Source organism: Monodelphis domestica, chromosome 4 (assembly GCF_027887165.1).
Source record: "Monodelphis domestica isolate mMonDom1 chromosome 4, mMonDom1.pri, whole genome shotgun sequence".
NCBI classification, from domain to species: Eukaryota; Metazoa; Chordata; class Mammalia; order Didelphimorphia; family Didelphidae; genus Monodelphis; species Monodelphis domestica.
The window spans coordinates 355,193,234-355,216,009 of NC_077230.1; the positions used below are offsets into that span (position 1 = coordinate 355,193,234).

Consider the following 22,776-nt stretch of genomic DNA (forward strand, 5'->3'; position numbering starts at 1 on the left):
CATCTGTTAAAATAGAATTAACAATCCCTGCCCAAGAGGATATATGGCAAAGTGGAAGGCAGTCTTGAAGTCAGAAAGACATGAGTTGAAAGTTCTTCCTCTCATTCATATTTACTGATTGTGTGGTGTGGTATAAGTGACTTGACCTCTCAGGTCCCCTAAGGCTACAGATTGAAGAGAAAGTTCTGACCTCTTTTGGTAGATGGAATTTCTTCACCAGACACTTCTTATACCAAAGAAATTACAAATCCGGTCAAATCTCCACTTTTTTGGGTTTGGGTGAGAATAACATAGAATAGTGAATATGTAAATGCTTTAGAAAGAATAAAGGGTTAAATGAATTATTGTCATACCCATGGGAGCAATGTTTATGGATAAAGACAGAAAATAAACTCAGGTACAAATGGGAATGTAGAAGAAAAATTCAGTCCCTTTAGATATTAATTTTTAGAGAAATAAATCAGTGAAGAGAAACACAAGGGAAGTTTGAAGAGGAAGCCACAATCAACTTTCCATACCAGTAGATATGGAAACCAAAGAATTGTTTCTGAGGCCTGCTACTCTTCTTTTATGTTCTTGTCAAAGACACTCTCAATATTATGTACATGGTAAGTGAAAGGAAATTAGAGACTTTGATTGTGAAGAACCTTCAAAGGCCACCTAGTCCAACCAACATTTGAACAAGAATCCCCTCTATCCCATACATAAATTGTTATCCAGGCTCTGTTTGGAGACCCGCAGGGACCCAACACATCTTCCTTTATGAGGAAGAGAACAGGTTTAAGAAATAATCTTCTCTTTGGTCTTCCAATAGAGATTGTGAGAATTTTATAAAAATGATGACATATATTTGAATAGGGCTTTATGATATCATGGAAGAAACATTATAAAGCAAAAATAAAACTTTAAAAAATTCTAAGGAGGCAGAGGAGAATGACAACTGGGAATAACTGAGGTCAAGAGATTGATGACTGTTGGAACAAGGTACAGAGAACAATCTCCTGACCTCAGTTTTCTTATTTTTAGTTGTCATTCTCCTCTGCCTCCTCGGAACGCATGTATATTTTTATGTTTCTATGGACTTATGTCTTTATTTCAGAATTTCTACTTAGTTCAAGTCTTTTCTTCAGGTATTTTTTGAAGTCTTCTATTCCTCTATTTGATTGAGGTACTAGAAACAGGAGACAGTGGGCAATCCTGTCTCAGACGTTGTTTTTGCCTGTCTCAATTTCCTCATCTGTAAAATAGAGATAATACCACCTTCCTTCTAGGGTTGCTATGATGATCAAATGACATGTCTATAAAGCACTTCATAAATCTTAAAGTATTATGTAAATTCTAGCTATTATTCATCTCCACCCACTCAGTTTTGCAGTATAAATTCTTCTTGGATGAAGTTTTATCACTTTTGCTTTTTATAATCATGCATTCTGAGATTTTTTTCTAATTAGATATCACACTTTCCATATATATTTCTGCTATTAGAGCCTAAGCCCCTTGAAAATATGAACTATTTTATTTTTGGTTTTGTATATGCAGTATTAGTTTTCTTGACTCATATCTCCCTCTTGACTGATAACTTTGCTATTTAGTCTATTTAAGCAAACAGATCTTTATCAGATGAACTTTTTTGAGTTTTGAGTTGTGAAATTGTTTGTTTTTTGCATTCTAGATGTAAGATGTTGGGTATACCCCTTTCAAATTCCATCCCTTTAAATTTAGCCCAATGGTAAGCCTGTCAGGACTCGGTCATCCATTATGTTGGCTTTTGCTCCTACATTTGTGTCCCCGGTGAATGGGATAGGCATTCTAACCATTCTTTTAGTAACTGATAAAAATGAATAAATCACACAGGCCCAAGCACAGGTTTTTAGGATATTCTACTAGACACCTCCTTTGAAAAAGTAAAACTGACATCAGTGAATAACCAAATGCTTGGTTCTCTTATTCAACCAGCCCTGAACCGGTTCTCATTATACCATCACCTAGCCTATACCTTACCAACTCAATGAAATAAGAGCAGCATGAGAGGAATCTTCAGAGGTATTCCTAAGACCTGGGAAACATTTTTTTATTATTCCCCTTGCTAAAAAGAAAATTACTTTCATTTGATATGATCTTTTATTACCTCACCATGATAAATACATACTGGTCCTTTGTAATCACTAATTCCTTTCATTGATGTTTCTTTTATTTATTTTGTCCTAAACTGTTACTTGCATTGCTGCAGGATACTTTAGGTGAGGAAAATCCCTCTCCTCATCAGAAAAACAACTTTTTGAATATATAATTTATTTTTATATATTCAGAGAATTTTGAGGGGCACAGAGATATTAAGTGACTTGTCCATCACCTCACAGTTATCACATATTAGGGATTGGACTTGAAGTCACAAAGATTCAAGTCTTCTTGAGCCCAAGGGCAGCCATTAAAACATAACACTCAGCTATTCACAAACCATATTTTTAATAGCATCCTCTGGTTTATTAAGTTACCTGATTTGAATGGACTGAATTCAGGGATACCAAAAAAGGCTTATAGATATGATTATTTACTATTGTAAAAGACCATTACAAAATCCTAGAGACTAAGAAAAGTGATGCAGGAGTGAAAGTGGACAAACATCCTAATTTTTTAATGGCAGAGGAGAATTCTACAAATCTACCGTAAGTTAATAAGCCTTTTGTTGTTTTTCTAAAAACAAAACTAGTCATTTATGAAGTGAATAATTTGCAAGCAATAATATAGTGAAAAAGTGAAGGAAGTAAAACTATGGAAGTGGCAAGTTCCTAGTAGCTAAGGGTAATAAGACCAATGAATGTACCTGATTCCCTTGCAAGCTAGTGCCTTTTGTAGCAAGGAAAGTAAAGGTTGGGAGAAGGAGGTCTCTGACTTAGTGCAACTAAATATGTGATATTCTTCTGATGTTGCAGAACTTATACCTGTGGATGAAAGAAGACATAGTGAGATAGGTAAGTCTACTGAGTGGTGCTATAAAGAGTTTTTATTGGTCATTTTGTAGTTGTATGTGTGTTGCTATACAAAATATCATAAGATCAAAGGTCTCTTGCTAGAAGGTTCATCAGAGACTATTGCAACTCACTTTGCAGATAAGGAAACAGACTCAGGTAGGTTAGATAACATGGTCAGGCAGGAATTAGACAGAGACTGCATTTGAACTTAAGTCTAGAAATACAGTCACTTCTTTTTTACTGTGACACTCTTCAAGGGAATTGGAAAGCCTTAGACATTTGTATTTTAGTCCTACCCATGTGCCTAAATTCCTTTCTCACCCTCCTAAGCCTACATCTATTAACTTTTCCAGTTATTATACCTCTTAAATGTAACCTGTAGCCTTATTATTGCCTTTTTACAAATTCATATTATAAAGCTTCTTTACCCACATTATGTGTGTATACTTAACAGGACGCATCACCGTTCACAAGGAAGTCCACCAGCATTACATGGTTCATGTTTTCATTCACAATACCCATCCATGAATGGAACTAAAATGCACATATACATGAATAAATAAATACAGATATAAAAGTTATGTCTTCATTAGTCACTATTACTTTGACCTGTTTTCTTCCAAACTGATCACAAAGTAGAGAATGAAGGATCTCAGCTGCTGTGACATTAAGAACAGTTTTTTGTACAGCTATGAAATTTGAAGCAGAGTAAGCAGGGAAGAATGGCTCTCTATGACCCAGTTTCTTTTACTGGTTTTGGTAAGCATGAAAGATAATAATGAAAGAAGAAAATGAGAGAAGCTTAAGGGTAGGAGAAAGCTTATATCTTTCTCTGTGTCCCAAAAATATCAAAGGGAAAGGAAAGGATCTATTTGTACAAAAGTATTTAGAGCAGCTCTTTTTGTAGTGCCAAAGAATTAAACACTGAGGAGATGCTGAACAATTGGGAAATGGCTGAAAAAGTTGTAATATAAAGTTACAAAAGAATACTACTGTTCTTTTAAGAAATAATAATGTGAGTGGTTTCAGAAAAGCCTGAGAAGAATATGAAGTGATGCACTGTGAAGTAAACAGCACCAGAAGAATTTTGTACTGAGAAAAAGCAGTATTGGAATGATGATCAAAGGTGAAAGACAGCTATTTTGATCAATACAATGATGCAAATAAATTCCAAAAGATTAATGATGGAAAATACTCTCTTCCAGAGACAGAGACAGAACTGATAAACTTGGAGTACAGATTGAAGAATATTTTTTGCTTTCTTTTGCTTTCTTTTTTTTTTTTTGCAAGATGGCAAATATTGAAATATATCTTAAATGATTTTACATGTATATTGCGTGTCATTTCACTTGTCTCCTCAGTGGGTTAGGAGGGGCTAGAGAGGAGAGAATTGAGAACTCAAAATTTTTAAAATTAAAAAAAAATGCCTGAGAAAAATAAATCCCGCCAGCCATGGGACATACCTTAAATATTTTATTCCAATATCATATGCCCCAGCAGGAACTCAGTCTTCTTGAGCCTTTTCAAATTTAGTAACAACAAAGATTTATTGACACTTTCCCTACACCCAAACACATACACACACATGCATGGAATACAGTCTTGCCATAGACATGATTAACCAAATTCATTAAGGTTATGATCCTGGTCTTCACCTAGTTAATTAAATATTGGGAGGAAAGTTATCAAATTGTTATAGATAATATTAACTCTGAGCTTCAGAACCTGTTTAACTCAATCTAACTTTTACTCTCCAGGTTTCCTCCTCTGGGTTATGGAAGGAGAGAATAGGATTTGTATCTCCTTGGAAAGGGGGCAGAATGGTGTAGGTGCCTTGAGAGTTCCTTACAAGGAGACAGAGTCCTTTGGGAACCAGAAAGTAACTCTGGAATGGGACCTTCTAACAGTACTCAATTCCACCCTACTTCCTTTCTGCTACTGGGAATTCCAAGAATGGAATATATTCACATCTGGATTGGCTTCCCATTTTGCACTGTATATTTGATTGCTCTTGTAGGGAATGTGACTGTTCTGTTGGTGATAAAGACAGAGAGGAGCCTCCACCAGCCCATGTTCTACTTCTTAGCCATGCTGGCTACCATTGACCTAGGCCTATCCACTGCCACCATTCCCAAGATGTTGGGTATATTCTGGTTTAACCTGAGGGAGATTCTGTTTGGTGCCTGTGTCACCCAGATGTATGTCATACATATGTGTACTGGTCTAGAATCTGTAGTGCTCACAGTCATGGCCATTGACCGCTTTGTGGCCATCTGCAAGCCTCTAAGATACACCATGATCCTCACCGACAAAGTGGTGGCCAATTTGGGGATAATGATTATAGTGAGATCTTTAGTTTTTGCAACACCATTCATATTTCTTATCCTGAGACTTCCATTCTGTGGTGCCCGAATCATTCCTCACACTTATTGTGAGCACATGGGGCTAGCCCGTCTGGCCTGTACGAGTATTAGAATTAACATCATCTATGGTCTTGTGGCTTTCTCTATAGGCTACATAGACCTTTTAGTGATTGGCTTTTCCTACATTCAGATCCTAAGGGCTGTATTCCGCCTCCCGTCTCACGATGCAAGGATCAAGGCTCTCAGCACCTGTGGTTCCCATGTCTGTGTCATGCTGGCCTTCTATACTCCAGCCCTCTTTTCTTTTATGACCCACCGCTTTGGCCACAACATTCCTGGTTATATCCACATCCTTCTAGCCAATCTGTATGTGGTTGTACCACCTGCCCTCAACCCTGTCATCTATGGAGTCAGGACGAAGCAGATCCGAGAGAGAGTGCTCAGGATACTCAATCCCAAAGGTTCTTAACTCCCAGGATCAGGATGCTTTCTCTTCCCATTCCAAACATAGGGATTGAGTGTTGGCTGCTCACAATGGAGATGAAACTTTTGTAGACAATTGCAATAGTCAAATTTTTCCCTCTTTTTGTATTCCTTTAATCAGTACCTGCTTCCATCATACACATACATCATTCTCTCCACACACAGCTCCAGTGCTCTGTTACGATAATTATTTTCCAGAAGTGGAGAAGAGAGTGATTTCAGATTATCTAGAGTAGTAATGTCACACCACTGAACTATACACAAGTATCATGACAGCTCATATTTGGACTTAGAAACCTATGCATATTCATATTTTAAAATTATTTTCTGTTAAATATTACTCAATTACATTTTTATCTGGTTCAGGCCACTGTCAGGACTATTGTGGGGCTAATACAGGCTAGAGACCACCTATTTGAAACCTTTTATTTAGCCTACATAAAAAATTTTTTTAAACATTCATGTCATCTATTTTTTTCAGAGAGCTTTTGTGCAAAGGCAATTCAATAAATATTGTTTTTGCAATATCAAACTGAGTGATTTCTGACCAATTATGATTCTTTATATTTCAGGTTGTGAAAAAGTCAATGGTTAAAATACAATATCCTTTACTGTAATATGATCATAGGGAAGTTTTAGCTTTGGCTTAGCAGAGTCATTCTACTTATAGTATCATAAAAATCTATGCAATTAATTAAAACCATTAATTGTGATTAGATTCTTGGCACCCTATCATTAAGAGGCTTTATTAATTGACTTTATGTGAAAGAATTAGGAATAGGAGAATCAATTAAATATAATCAATATTTTACCTATTACCCTACTACTAAATCTATTCTATAAATGGTTTATTCACTGGAAACTTCATGAACATAAATAACCCTAAAATCTAGTAATATTATAAAAAATGAAAAATATTGCCTTTTAAAATCTCACAAGGGGGCATCTGGGGGGCTCAGTGGATTGAGATCCCAGCCTAGAGATGGGAGGTCCTAGGTTCAAATCTGGCCTCAGACACTTCCTACCTGTGTGACTCTGGGCAATTCACTTGACCTCCATTGCCTAGCCCTTACCACTCTTCTGCCTTGGAACCAATACACAGTATGGATTCACTAAGACAGAAGATATGGCTTTAAAAATTTTTTCTTTAATTTAAGATGAGTCAAAAAAAAAGTATTTCCTTCTTCATTTAATATTTAGAAGAGATAATCTCTCTACCATCAGGTAACTTGTGCATGAGTTAAAGATGGTCCACACCCTTGGAAAATTCCTATTGTAATGAAGGAAATAGTATTTTTACCATAAGATCCAAAATTATTTCATCATACTTGGACCCTAAGATAGCAAAGAGATTCTAGCACCTATTAAATTAAATTAGAGGGATCAGTACACTAGGCTGAATGAATGAAGCTAGGATTTCTATTCCCCACACTCCAGTCCCAGGGGAACTGCCCTTCAGAGGCAAATCTAAGGAGGCTGATTATACTAGTACAAAGACTCACTCTTCAGAACCTAAGATCCACTGGTTTTAGACAGAAAAGCCTATGAGAAGATACAGGAAAGGCAGATACTTCTGGTGAGTGGGTTCTTGATTAGGCTTGATGATTTAAGGAAGCCTGGGAAGTTCACCCTGAGCAGCAACAGCAGTAATAGAAAGGGAGACTAGATGACTGAGAGGTACACTGGGCCAAATTAGACTGAAGAACCCAGGCTTTTCAGGAGATTTTCAAATGAACTAGAGAGATGAGACTGAGGCAGGTTTTCCTGGGGTAGGGGGAGCAGTAATGGGGAAAATATGATTTGAAGATGCTCCAGTAACAGAGCAAATGCCAATACAGACTACATAGGAAACCAAGATACATTTGTCATATCATTCCCTAAAGAGACATAAGATACATGTTGTAATTAGATTGATTTTAATTCGGTAAACATTTATCACCATACTGCAAGAGAAGATCATATCATTTGAAATAAGGATTTTGAATACTTGTTCAGGTGTCTATTACCTTAATGGTAGGGAAGGTCTGGTTTGATTTTATTTGTATGCTCAGCACTTAGCATACTATATGCTAATCAAACAACTGAAGTATCAGGCATTGTGCCAAGAGCTGTGGATACAAAGGCAAAAAAAATCACCTAGTACCTACTCTCTAAGAGCTCACAGGGTCCAGGGGATACAAGACAAGATGCAATCAACTACATATAAAAACATATAGATCAGGTAAATAGAAATAATAAACAGCATTAAGGAAGACCATGACAGGTTTCTTTCATACAGTGACATTTTAGCTGGGTCTTGGAAAAAGTCAGGGATAGTTGGAAAGAGGCGAAGAGGGAAAGAATTATAGATAAGAGGAACAGCCAATGCAAATGTAAAGTCAGAATGGAGTGTTTTGTGTGAAGTACATTAAGGAGACCAAGGTCACTTCCAGCCAGTTAAAGGCAACCATGTCACAAAAAGGTTAAGAACCCGTGATACAGAGGAATTCTGAGGTTGATTTAGAACTTGTTGGTTAATTGTATCACTGTGGATAGGAAAGACAAGAATGATTTCATTGGTAAAGGAAACTCCTGGGTGAGTAAACTGTTGGCCAGTACAGGTCAGTTCTTTCTCAGCAACTTACAATTTTTGAGAGCTGCTAAGAGCACTAAGAAGTCACACTACCAGTGGGCATTTGAATCAGTAATTAAGTCCCAACTTCCTGACTTTTAGGATGACTTTATCAATTACACTATGCTACCTTTCAATTTTTTCAAAAATATTATATCATATAGTAGTATGAAAGTGCTGTTTAAGTAATTTATATGAATAAACAATTTATGAAAATATAATTTAATTTACAAAAATCTAGAAATAGTCTGTAATGCAGGTCTGCAATACTCACTGGCATTGTCCATTCAATAATATTGACTTCAATGAAGTTGTATATTTCAGATTTTCTGATTTCCAAAAGCTATAAGGGTCAACTGAACTCTAGGATTACAGATTTGGGATCCAGAAAGATCTTAATAGGCTAGAATAATGATCTAGATAATCATAAAGTCCTGAATCCTGAAATTGGATTCTAAAATCAAATGTTCAAAGTATAGAGGATATGTTATGTAATTGTGAAGAATTACAGTCACTTTCTTCTTGGATTGTCTCATGGATTCCCATATGCCAACCAAATTGAAATTCTTTTTGTTTCCAGAACTCACTATTCCTTCTCTCACCTCTGTGCCATATGTGGATATAAACCACTCCCATTACACACAATTAATCCCATCACCTAAAATACAATGATCTCTCTTCATCCTTGTTTCTGAGAATTGTCCTCTTAAGGCTCAGATCAGGTGGCACTTGTCTCTTAAGATTTCTTTAATCACACATCTTCTTCATGCTCTCTTCCTCCTCAAATTACCCTATATTCCTTTTATTTTTCTGTGCAAATTTGGTATACGTCCAACAGATTTTAAACTTCTTATGATCACCGATTATTTCAGTATTGTCTTTATCCTTAACGTAACCAGAATCATTATTGGAATAGAATGGGTTACAAGTAGAGGAGTTTTGAATTGAATTGAACTTTCTTATCACATCATTTTCCTTTCTCCAATTTTCTGCAATGATAATATGAGAGACTTTCTCAGATGTCTTGATAAAATCTAGGTGTACCATGGCTGTGGCCTTCCCTTGATTGTCATTAATTTAACAAAATTTAACAAAAAGGGAACATGGTTAGTTGGGTGAGAATTTCCATTCATTTTTGTTGAATTGTAATAAAGACTGTTTCCCTTCTTAAATACTCCTAAAGTAAATCTTTAATATTCCATTATAGACCACTAATGAATCAAATATAAACTAATCATTTTAGACTTTGCATCCACTATTTGCTTTCTATTTTTAAAAAAGGAACAGCATTTGGCCATTTCTAGTCTTGTTCCTTTTGTGTCTTATCCAGAGTTTATCAAAGATTAGGGACAGAGCCTTTGTAATCATACCCTACACATTCTTTTTGTGCCCCATTATGAAAGAGTGTGCTCATTAAGGACAGAGAAATTGCTCCTTTTACCATTTCCTCTATTTTTTTCCTTTTGATTCTTTTATTCCTTTTAATTCTTTTAGTTTTTTTAATTATTTTTTAATTCACTGTTAATCATGTTTCTTTTATTTTTATCAGGACAACTATTGTCTTTGGCAGAGAGACAGGAAAAGAAAAGAAGCTGAATTATTCTACCTTCTCTATGTCATCTGCTATCATCTTCTGTCTACTTGGAAGAGAAGTTCAAACTCTTTTTTGTCCTTTCTCTTTCCATTAGTGTAAATAGAAAGAAAAAGAAAAAGAAAGCAATTTAAAAGTTTACTTGGCACACAATGCCAGACTTCACTCATTTGCAGTTCTATTCTTCTTGATATTTTTATAGCAATATGTCATGATTTTGTGTATTGTGCTTGCCATCAATTAAATGGGTGCTATGTCATCTCACACTTGGTATTAGACTGTGGGTATAGGCATAATTAGAGAATAGCCTAGGCCACTGGAGCTTGATGATTGGAAATAGTAGGTGGCAGATCTGAAGTCAGAAGACTTTTGTGAGGGTAAGGCAAGACACAGAACTGAATGCTGAATTGGACAGCCTAAGTACCAAGATGACATTGAGTCTCTAACCTCCATTAAGGTCAACACTGAACAATTTCTCTATTTTGGCTAGTATCAAATATTTTTTATGATTTATTTCTGATGGTGACTTCTAACATAGTTTGAAATCTATTACTTTTATGTATCCTCCCTTCCTGGTTTAGCTTTTCTAATTTTCCCTGATATTCTTAGCCTTTTCTTCTGTCCAATGTTCTAGATTTAAAAGAACTTTTTGAATCCTAATTGTCATTCAGTGTGATACCTAGACATCCTAGCTTTGTGTCATATTAAAATATGAATAGTGCACTATCTATGCCTTTATTAAAATAAATAATAACAATGTTAAATAGAGAATGGCCAAGCACAGACTTTGGGGTGTTCCACAGGAAATATACTTCTACACTGACATTGAATTATTGACTCTTTCAGTCCAGGGATGAAACCACTTCTGAATCAATCTGAATGGATTGTGTTATTTTGCATTTCATAATATATTTATCTAATCCATATCTACCCCCTTTCCCCTAAAAATACCAATATAAGTTATCTTACCAAAAGTTTTGCTAAAATTTAGATAAACTGTTCAAAGTTATCCATCTGCTAGTTGTACTATATTCTTTCATCTATCAGTCTAGAAATACTGTCAAAAATGTTATTTTGGCATTTCATGTTCTTGACAAAGTCATTTTGGCTCTTTGTAATAACCTTTTACTTTCTCGATGTTTGCAAACTATTTTTTAATGATCTGTTCTCTTCTTTTATTTTGAGTCTAACTCCCAATTACTTCCATTTTTGGTGAAAATCAAGATGATGTTTGTTTTTCTATAATCGTGTGGCATATCTACCACATCCAGTGATCTGTCAGTTATTACTTCTGGTGACTCAGAACTCACATCTCAGCATTCACATTGATACAATAATAGCTTGGTTCTTTCATGACCTGAGGACTTAGTTTATCCTGGCAAGATCGAGGATAACTTGGTCTTTTCTTAATAATTCTTTATTTATCTTGGCTATCAACTAATGTTAGCCATTTTTATTTTGCTATTTCCATTGTATTGTTCCTTAACCTTTATAGAGTAAAGAGAAATAACAGTTAAACTGTATTGCTTTCTCTGATATTATCTATCATTAAACTATCTTCCCCATGTAAATGTTTTATACCTTCTTTAAACCTCTTTTCTCCCTTGTATTGCTAAAATACCTAATTATTATTACTGACAGCTTGCCTAAATGCTCTACTTCATTCTGTTAATATTCCTGACAACATTTTTGTTGTATCAGGTTATACATTTATTTTTATCATCTGTTACACTGCCTTGTTTCTATCCACAATAAATTCTTTATCTATTTGTTTATGCTTCCTTTGCATTCACAGCAATCTCTTCAACCAAACCTAATTTCCCTTTTTATTGGATTTCTTTTACACTGTAACACTGATTCGTTTTTTTTTTTTAATTTTGGCTGACTTCACTTAATGTCTTTTTCTCCATGGCATCCTATCTTTCCTCTAACACTTTTGAAATCTGCTTTCTTGTCATCGAAAATGCATTTAAAACTATTCTCAGTTTTCTTTTGTTCCCCTTATAGAAATTCTAGCATAGAATGACCAGCTCCCTCTTCCAAGATTCCAGTCATTTCTATTCCACCAAATATTTCCTTTCTGTTAATGGGAATCTTATACAGAATAGAATTTCCCCCCATTGGTTCACACTTATGAAGGATGAAGTTATCACTAAGATAACAATGGTAATCAGTAAGTGAATTGATTTTCATTAATAGAATTTGTGAGCCCTATCTGTCAGTTCTCTGTCAGTTCAGAACCTCTTTAATCACATTGAACTTTCCCTGGTAGGTTTCTTCTGCTGGGTTATGGAAGTGGAAAAGTGTCTTTTCTATCTCTACAACTGAGGCAATGGTGTAAGTGGGACCAGCACCTGTGACAGAAAGGGATATCCTTCCAGCAGGAAGGCCTTAGGATGGCCCCTCCCAACAATACTCAATTTCATCCATCCTCTTTCTTCCTTTTGGGGATCCCAGGTCTGGAAGATTTGCATATCTGGATTGCCTTTCCCTTTTGTGCTGTGTATCTGATTGCTGTTATGGGAAAATCACCATCATTTTTTTGATACAGACTGAACGGAGTCTCCACCAGCCTATGTTCTACTTCTTGGCCATGTTGGCTGCCATTGACCTGAGTTTACCTACGGCCACCATTCCAAAGATGCTGGGAATCTTCTGGTTCAAACTGAAAGAGATAATGTTTGGTGCTTGTGTCACCCAAATGTATGTCATCCATATGTGCACCAGCCTTGAGTCTGTGTTACTTGCAGTCATGGCCATTGATCGCTATGTGGCTATCTGCAATCCACTGAGATATACTATGATCCTCACCAATAAGATTGTAGTCATTCTGGGAATTATCATTATAGTAAGATCTTTACTCTTTATCACTCCATTCATATTTCTCATCCTGAGATTGCCTTTCTGCAGTGCTCAAATTGTTCCTCACACCTACTGTGAGCATATGGGTATTTGAGCTGTGCCAGCGTCAGAGTGAATATCTTATATGGACTGGTGGCTTTTTCTGTAGGATTTATTGATATTTGTGTGATTGGTTTTTCCTATATAAAGATCCTTCACACAGTTTTCTACCTTCCATCTTGGGATGCCCGGTTCAAGGCTCTCAACACCTGTGGCTCTCATGTCTGTGTTAAACTTATCTTCTATATCCCTGCCTTCTTTTCTTTCCTGACACATAGATTTGGTCATAATATCCCTGGCTACATCCATATTCTTCTAGCCAATATGTATGTGGTAGTTCCACCTGCACTCAATCCTATCATCTATGGTATCAGAACCAAGCAGATCCGAGAGAGTGTTCTAAGAATAGTTAATACCAAACGTTTCTAATGCTAAGTTCCAGGAAAATAGTGCCATTTCTTCCTAATTACCTTTTATAGTGGCCCAGTGATCTAATGTTAATTATGCTTAGAGATCTATTATGAAAGAAAGTTCATCATCAAAAAAATTGTGAATTCAGAAGATAAATCCTGAAATTGATGCCAATATCAGAAGGGTTACCTCTAAAATATAGATATGATGGTGAAAACATATAAATATTTTAAAGGGATGTGATAGCTCAGGTTTCAAAGAACTGTAGTATCTCTGGCTTAAAAACATTGAATATTCTGCTACATTAAGTTGTAAAATGATATCTATGAATATCAGTTACAAAGAACTACAGGGAGATCTCTATAACTCAGATGGGAGGATGGAAGTGGGACCAATACCTCTCATAGAGAGGAATAGCTTTCCTGTAGTAAGATTTGAGTGAAGAAGAATTTATTTAAGAAGAATTTCATATAGAAATATGATGAGGAGATTTGAGACATAAAGGGATCCAAGAAAAAAGAAAAATTGAGGAATAACAGAAAAATAGATGAGAGAGAAGAAAAAGTGAGAGTAAGAAATGAATGAATTGTGGCCTATAAGAAAAGACAGAATGATGTTTTATGTATCTTAGAGATCTAACAAGGCTTATTCCCCAGCCTGGAAATATTAGATAACTTTTTTCTTACAGGAAAATTTAGAAGTATTAAAGATGTAGATACAGGACTGGACTGGAAGATGAATGTAGCCAAAAAAAAAAATCCAAAGGTCAGAGCCTTGAAAAAAATGCTTGTAGTTTTTAGGGTTGAAACCCACAGAGACATCTTAGAAAAGTCTAAATTATAATTTTAATCTGTATTGTCACTTGAAGTAACCTCAATGGAATTCATTTATCTCCTGAGAAGCTAATGAATCTTGAAAATTCTTAGAAGAATTCAGGCAGCCTCAGCTGTCTGAAATGAAGAAGACATAATCACTACTTTTTATGTCTGGCTTCCTTGTTGGGTACTTTTGTCTTTGCCCAAGTTTGTGCTCCAGAAATTGTTTCTATTTTTCCCAGTTGTCTTAACTCCTAGGATAACCCCTAGCAAACCTGTAACTTGACTTTTTGACTTTACTTGGTCACCTTCTGATTCAAACTAACCCTTGCAAAACCAGTCAGGGAATACTACTTAGCCCCGTGCCTTTTACCTAATCATAGTCAGCATATATTCATGACCTATTTGGCTTGAGTCAGCATGAGAGTGACTATCTTATATGGCAGTGTTTGTCTCAGGAATTACTTCTTGCTCCTTTGGGGAGTTCTCATTCAGGGGAGAATCTACTCTGATCTTCTAGGAGCCTTACATAATCACAGAATGTAGAAGCTAGAAAGGATCTCAGAGGGACTACAATACAACAAAATATTGTTGGGTCTACCTAGTCTAATTCATACTCAATCAACACAATCTTTACTATACCTGGAATGAGTCATGATCCACCTTCTGCATGAGGACTTCTAGGACTTAGGTGACCATGACATCCAGACACAAATATTTGGGACAATTCTAATTGATATGATGTTTATCCTTATATGAAACTGCATGTGGAGAGGCATAAAGCTTCTCTAAAAGCTTCACTCCTAATTTGAAATATAACAGAACAAGTCTAATTCCTTCCCCTCTGAAATTGTTCCATCTGCATTGTATGTATCTTGTATAAACCTAGTTTTCAACATATTGTCTCCTCCATTAGAATATAAATTCCTTGAGGGCAGATACTATCTTTTAATTCTTTGTATCTCCATAGCTTTAAAAATTTCCTGGCACAGAGTAGACACTTAGTATATGGATTTTTATTTTGTAATTTTCTTTGTTAAAGCTAAATTAAAACTCTGGTTCTTAATTTCCATAGAGTTTATTAATATTTACTTGAGTAAAAGAAGGCAGACAGATAAAGAAGAATTCTGAACTAGCCACATGGGCACTCTTCTCATGGCTCTCTCAGCCAATGACCTTACAACTCCATGTCCAAGGGAATAGAGAGCCCACTTCCTGGAACCCCCTCCTTTATATCTTCTTCTTTACCTCTGGATTCTAACCTGATCCTTTCTAGGTCATATGCCTAGGTCACTGTCTCGTGATCCACACTGGAGCACACTCATGTGACATAGCACATGCAGTACACAGGTATGACCCCAGTATGTGATCCTGGGAGGAGGTTTCCCTTCACACATTTCCTGTTATTATTTCTTCTGTTGCTGTTTCCCCTCTTTTTGCTATCCTTATCTTCCTTCTCTTTCTTTCCCTCTCTCTTCCCATAAATCTGTCTGACTCTTTCTGATTATTTATCTATCTTTGTCACCCCTCTTTCTTTGGCTCTGTCTCTCAGGATTATATCAGCATAATAATCTCTTGATAAGGAAGATCCTCTACAGATTACTTGGGGATGCTGAGAAAGCAACTTTCATGAATCTCAAATTTGAGCACATGGCAGAGGTATGATTTGAATTCATTTGATTGAATTCATAAATTATGAAATCAGAATTTCTGATTCTGAGATGAGCTTTTTGTGCCATATTACCCTTCATAGTTCTTTTAATGCAGTTTTAAACTATGTATCTTTCTTGCCTTCATCTTCATGTTACAGACTCTTACTGGCTTACAGGCTCCAAAATAATCCTTAAGTCCCTTGCACATTAATTCAATCAACCAATCGACAAGAATTTAAACTTGCCCCCCCCCCATTTATATCTGTAAATCATATCCATAATGTGTTAGGTGCTACTCAAGCACAGACAAAAATAAGTGCCTGTCCTCAAGGGGTGTACAGTCTATCAAAGAAAATAACATTGTCTAACTAGACTCAAATATTCGCAATTGTGCAATTGATATTCTGAGCCTCATTGTAGAAATATATATATATATACATTATATATATTATTATTTTAGCCTGTTATAATCTTCAGGGCTTGCCTCCTGTATATCAGTTATACTTAGTTTTCCATCATTAGGATTTTTTATCTTTTAAAATATATATTATTTTACCAATTACATGTAATAGCAATTTTTCACATGAGTTTTCTGAAGTTATAAGATCCAAATTACCTCTCTCCTTCACTTCCCTCCTCTTTCCTGGAGATGGTAATCAGTTTGATCTAGGTTATATCCATATGTTATCATGCAAAACCAATTTCCATATTGTTTATTGTTGTAAGAGAATACTCATATAAAATTAAAACCACCAAAAAAAAAACCCAAATACTATACTTTAATTCCAACTCCAACTGTTCTTTCTCTGGATAGTAATAAGAGAAGAAAAAGTAATTGAAGGAGTTAAAATAGGCAATGAGGATCCTAAACTGTCATGCTTTGCATGATATGATGGTATACTTAGAGAATCCTAGAAAATTAACTAAAAAACTATTTGAAATAATGAATAGGGTAAAGTTGCAGAATATAAAACAAGCCCATAGAAATCATTGGCATTTCTATATTTTACCAAGAGAGTCCAGCAGCAAAAGATAGAAAGAGAAATCCAATTTAAAATACCTCTAAGCAATATAAAATACTTGGGAATCAATTTATCAAGGGAAACACAAGAATTATATGAACACAATTACAAAACACTTTTCATGAACATAAAGTTAGATCTAAAAAAATGGGAAAACGTTAATTTCTTATGGGTAGGATGAGCTAATATAACAAAATGAAAATTCTACCTAAATTAGTTTACTGATTCAATGCCATATCAATCAACCTGCCAAGAAACTATTCTGTAGAACTAAAAAAAAAATAACAAAACTCATCCGGAATAAAAAATGATCAAGAATATCAAGGGAATTCATGGGGGAAAATGTGATGGATGGTGGCCTAGCAGTACCAGATGTCAAACTGTACTGTAAAGTAATAATCATCAAAATAATCAGGTATTGGCTTAGAAATAGATTGCTGGATTAAAGGAGTGGATTGGAGGTAAATGACTTTAGCCATCAAGTGTTTGACAGCTTTGGGGATGAGAACTCACTATGTGATAAAAACTGCTGGTAAAACTGGAAAACAATGTGGAGGAAACTAGGTATAGACCAATAGCCTCTGACACTGTCTATGTAAGCCTTGACAAGCCACTTAGCCTCTGTGCACTTCAGTTTCCTCTTCCACAAAATGGGAATGACAACAGCACCCACCCACCTCCCAGGGTTGAGGATCAAATGGCATAACTGTAAAACTAAAAAACTCTTATAGATTGGAATTATAGTTGCACTGCTAATGTACTTAGCTCAGTGCCTGGCACAGTCCTGATACTACTTTCTGAAAACTCCCACTCTGTTGGAGAAGATAAGGACTATGGGCTGAAGAGCAGGACTGATTTAGGAATATATAAGGAACATTTCCCCAGTGACAAGGACATTGTTGGGGGAAGTGAGCACTAGAAACTTCTTTTAAAAAATGAGATTTGGAGAGATAAGTTGTGCTACCAATAACCCAGATTTCCTCATCTCAAATCTAGTGCTCTATCTTATTTTCTCTAGTTTGCTTTAATTCAACTTAAAAAAAAAATGTGTTATATACCAGGACGTAGCCTGGGACCTAGAGATACAAAGGGGAGAGTTCTTGCCCTCTGAATTCTTTAGAATCTTATACTTAAGCTCTCCCAAAACCCTCAGGTACAAAACCCACCTATTTTTTTTAATTTATGATTGCTTATCAGTCAACAAACCATCATATGGCTTCATAATCATTAGTACCTGTTCTGAGTGAAAAACAGCTGTACCTTCAGAGAACTTGAGTCTGATAAAGAAATGCTTCATCACCTTTGATGGAGGTAAATAAAGGGCAGCACTCTTATGTTCTGAAATCTTTTATTTCTCACTAGTTTCAGCATTAGTCAAGCATAAAAATCTGTATCAATCAGTAAACCATTCTATATTATTAATCATCTATTCAGTTCTGTGCACCAGCTTTGTGCTGTTCTGTATTAACCTTAGTTCAGAACTGTTAGGCATTATTAATTACCTATTGCAGTTGTCTACTCTATTCTATCCTCCCTATATTTCCCTCTTTGAGAAGGGCATTCCAGAAGGGAGACCTCCCCTATGCTGAGAGATGATGGTAGGTGGGACAATGGAATGAAACATGGAACATGCTGTACTAAAGACCTTCAATAAATATGCAAACCCTGATCCACATAGGAGGGGGGCACTACTTCTTTATCAGCTCCAAGGTTATTTCTTTAGTCCCAAGGCTATTCTATTAGCCCGTGGGCCATTTCACAAGCCTAGGCTATTATACTGTCTTTAAAAGCTTCTTCAAATAAAATTCTTTCATACTCCTGGATTGAATGGAATTCTGAGTCTTCCATTCTTGGGGACAGACCTTGCTACACACTTGGGTGTATTTTCTCACAACACCTTCAGAGTAATCCCGTTGAGGGAGAGATACAATCTACCAGGTTATAGAACCCATAGCTGATGATGAAGGCACAGTTCCTACTATCTGGAAATTCCCAACTTCCTAGGAGATATGACCCTTTCTCAGTGACTTAAAAATCGAATGAACAAAATATCTGTACCATCATATTTTCTAACTATTAATCAATCAACTAGAATTTGTTAAGTGGTGCCATGTGCTAAACACTATTCTATTTTCTGACAATAAAAAGATGAGAGAGAGAGAGAGATGAGAGAGAAAGTTTCTGACTTGAATGTGATTACATTAAACTAGAATATAAAGAAAATTGCAGAATGTATATAGTTACAAAAATGCAGATACTGTTTCCATTGAATACATTAATGGCAAGCATGCATCTCAATGATAGATGATGACTGATACTCAAGAAAGGCTCTTGGAGAAAGTGAGTTCACTTCTTTCATTTGCAACAGCAACAGTAATCAATGAAGCATTTTCCTTTCAGATGCCCCAATAAAATTCAAACTGAACAAATTCTTCCTTCATTGTGAAAAGGTTAACTATGAATGGACATGATCTCTTTGAAGCCAAATGTCAACCAAAGAGTTAACTCTTAATTCTGTTCCCAGTGGGTCTTTGTTTTGTAATGCGCCAGAGGGCTTGTATGTGTTGTTTGAGGTCCAGCATGGTCATCAGACTGGGAAAATGCAAATGAGCAGGTCTGTTATTAATATTCTCAGACCCTTGACTCATAGAGCAGTATCTGATCTGGTAAGTCAATGCTTGTATTCTATGTGTTCCCTAGCCTTTTCCTTCTTCCCTTATCCTTTCTCTTCACCCTGGACCTTTAGCTCTCAGCTTTTCAAAAGGACAAACCAGCTATCCTAAATTCAAACCTCAGAGAAATCTCTTTTCTTTACTGTTACCATTATCCTTAACCCTTCTTTTTCTTTTCCTTTTTCTTTCCTCTTTTCCCCAATTTTTCATTTTACTCCCTTTTTTTCTACAGCTTGCCTAATTTTCCTTCTTTAATTCATTTTACATCTTATTTTCCTACTCCCACTTTACTCTTATTCCTTTATCTTTTTTACTCTTTTCTTTCATTTCCCTCCTTTCATTCTTTATTTCTCCAATCTCTCCTAGTTTCCTACCATTTCCTCTTTTCACTTTCCCTATTTTTTCTTCTTTCTAATTTCCTTTCTTCTTCTCCCCCACCCTCCATTTCCTCATTCTTATCTTTTCCTTTTTCTGTTTTCCTATGCTTTCCTCATTAACTTCAGCAGATCCCAGCCTGGATCCATAGAGAATCTATTCTATGACTTACTTTGATTTTCGAAATATTATTTAGAAGTGACAGTACTACTGCAAGACAATGCTATAGGGTGGACATAACATCCAGATGAAGCAAAGGGATATTCTGAGTTTTATTTAATTAACAATGGAGAGCTATGAAAACCTTACAACAGAGGTGTTATATCAGATTTATACATAAGAAAGTTTCATTTGTTTAATACATGAAGGATATATTACAGTGGAGAAAAAGAGAAATCATAAAAATTTAGGAATTGGGAAATTCTTACACAATTACAGGCAGATAAGTGTAAGACTCAATACTAAAATAATGAATGATAAAAATAGACATTATTAGAATAACATAAAATAGAAAAAGAAGGAAAGAATACAAGACTTAGGAGTAGTTCTCAAAGCTAGTCAGTAACCAATTCATGATTTAAGTCCATTTTTCCCAAATCTTAAACCAGTTCCCTTCCTAGAATTTACAATCCAATTGAAAAGACAATCTAACATGGGGAGGAAAAGTAAATAATATTTAAATGCAGTATAGAGCCAATTTTAAAAATGAGGAAGTCAGTGATCAATGTAGTTCTATAGTTTGGGGAGTTATTCAGAAAAAACAATGCTCAGGAAAAACTGAGACTTGGAAAAATCTTGTTGAGTAAAAGAAAAAATATATATATAATATAATATTTGGATATATGTGTATGAATATATACAAGTGTATGTGTGTATGCATCTATAATATACATATATTTAAGATACTCAGATTGTATCTAGACCATTTCCAAAAAGATTTTACATATACTTTTGGGTAAACATGGTGGCAAACTAGACATGAATTACTTCATCTCCCCAGCACCCAATGAAATAGACTATCATAAAAGAACATAAAAATAATCTTTGGAAGAAAGGAAGGACACTACAGTGGGGCCCAGCACTGAAGGTATGTGGGGTTTGAGCATTTCCACACTATAAGAAGGAGAAAAAGCTCACATCCAAATGTGATCTGAACTACTCTCCCCCACCTCACCTACAGAATGAGAGACGGAACCAGTGCACCCATCAGAATCAGCTAGTGAGTGAGGGACGTCTCTGTAATGAGTGGGGGGCACACCACGATCCTTGGGATCTAACTAGCACTGCCAGGGATCTACCCCTGAGAGCAGTTGCACAAGAGACCCCTGCACACTGGAGAGCATAGACCGCGGGTGCTCTTGCAAACTGCCAATGCTGAGGAGACTCCAGAGCCTGCCTGAGGCAAAAGCCACATCACGTAACTCCACAGAAAACCTGCCCATCTCACTCAGATTTCTGACTAAAAAGGAAAGCGAAAACCATCAAAGGGATGGCTCATTGTGCCCAAGACCAACCCTCCAAGAAAAACATGAAAAAAGTGACTCTTGAAAACTTTTACAGAGGGAAAACCCAGGAAAAATCAAAACCTTCCCCCCAAAATGGAAATTGTCCACAAGCTCTGGAAGAATACAAATTGGAGCTTATCCAAAAGATGGAAGCCTTCTGAAAGAAAAATGGGAAAAAATACAAAGAGAGAACAACAGTCTGGAGAAATAGCTGGAAGCCACAAAAAGTAGGGCAGACCAAAGTGAAAAGGAAATCTAGTCTTTAAAAACCATAATTAAGCAACTAGAAGTCAATGATCTTGCAAAGCAGCAAGAATTAATAAAGCAAAGTCAAAAATTAACGAATTAGAAGAAAACACAAAATATCTCACTTACAAGGTTACAGACCAGGAAAACAGAGGAAGGAGAGACAATTTGAGAATCATTGATCTACCTGAAAAACGAGAGATAAACAAAAATCTTGATGCCATACTACAAGAAATAATTGAGGGAAATTGCCCTGAAGCTCTTGAAGAAGGGGCAAAATAAAAATTGAAAGGGTTCATAGAACACCCTCCATACTAAATCCCCAAAAGACAACTTCCAGGAATGTAATTGCCCAATTCAAGAGCTTCCAAGCTAAGGAGAACATCTTACAAGACACCAAAAAAGAGACAATTCAGATACAAAGGAGAACCAGTCAGGATCACACAAGGCCTGACAGCTTCCACACTAAAAGACCTCAAGGCCTGGAACATGATAAAAGGCAAGAGAACTGGGTCTTCAAGCAAGAATCACCTATCCATCAAAACTGACTATTGTGAGCCTTAAAAAAATTCTCAGACCCTACTTCATAAGATTAGAATTGTGAACCTTAAAAATTCCCCATTGGGACCATTCCCCATTGGGATCATTCCCCATTTGGGCAGTGAAGGTACTTAGATCAGGAATGTGAGAACTCTACCTAGATCAGGAATATGAGACCTCTACTCCACCCCTACTTAAGTCTGCCCTAGGGGACGATAAAGTTGTAAACTCTTTGCTGAACAATGAAAAGTACTTAAACCCATACTCATAGTGAGCAAAAAGTTCTTTAAGCCATGCCTATTTTTGTATATAATACAAAAGGGTGATAAGTATCTATAAAGGTCAGGCAATTTGTGAACTTACAAGGAGCAAAGAGGTGAAAACGTACTCAGAGATTCTAGTCTATTCAGGTGTGAACTAGGAATGGTCTGTCCTTTGAAAAACGTCTACTGTGATTGGTAGATGGAAGAACTTAGAGGAGGTGACATAGGAGAAATTTCTCTATATAAGGAGATGACAGGCTCTTAAGAAGAGACAGTCTCTAAGGAGGCTGTTGGGAGAGAGCTCTGGAAACAGGCTCTTGGGAGTCTCTTGAAGACAGTCAGAAGAATCCCTCT

The 22,776-nt window shown here is 36.0% G+C and overlaps 1 protein-coding gene and 1 pseudogene across 1 annotated transcript; both read left to right on the forward strand.

The window, feature by feature from the left end:
• The first annotated feature begins 4,278 nt into the window (after positions 1-4,278).
• LOC100024127 (olfactory receptor 52E5-like) lies at positions 4,279-6,077 on the forward strand. The gene has a single exon (XM_001375437.3). It carries the CDS (start codon positions 4,863-4,865, stop codon positions 5,802-5,804), a length of 942 nt encoding a protein of 313 aa, XP_001375474.3. The 5' UTR covers positions 4,279-4,862; the 3' UTR covers positions 5,805-6,077.
• A 5,045-nt stretch (positions 6,078-11,122) lies between these two features.
• LOC100618517 (olfactory receptor 52E5-like) lies at positions 11,123-13,680 on the forward strand (annotated as a pseudogene).
• Positions 13,681-22,776: the final 9,096 nt, after the last annotated feature.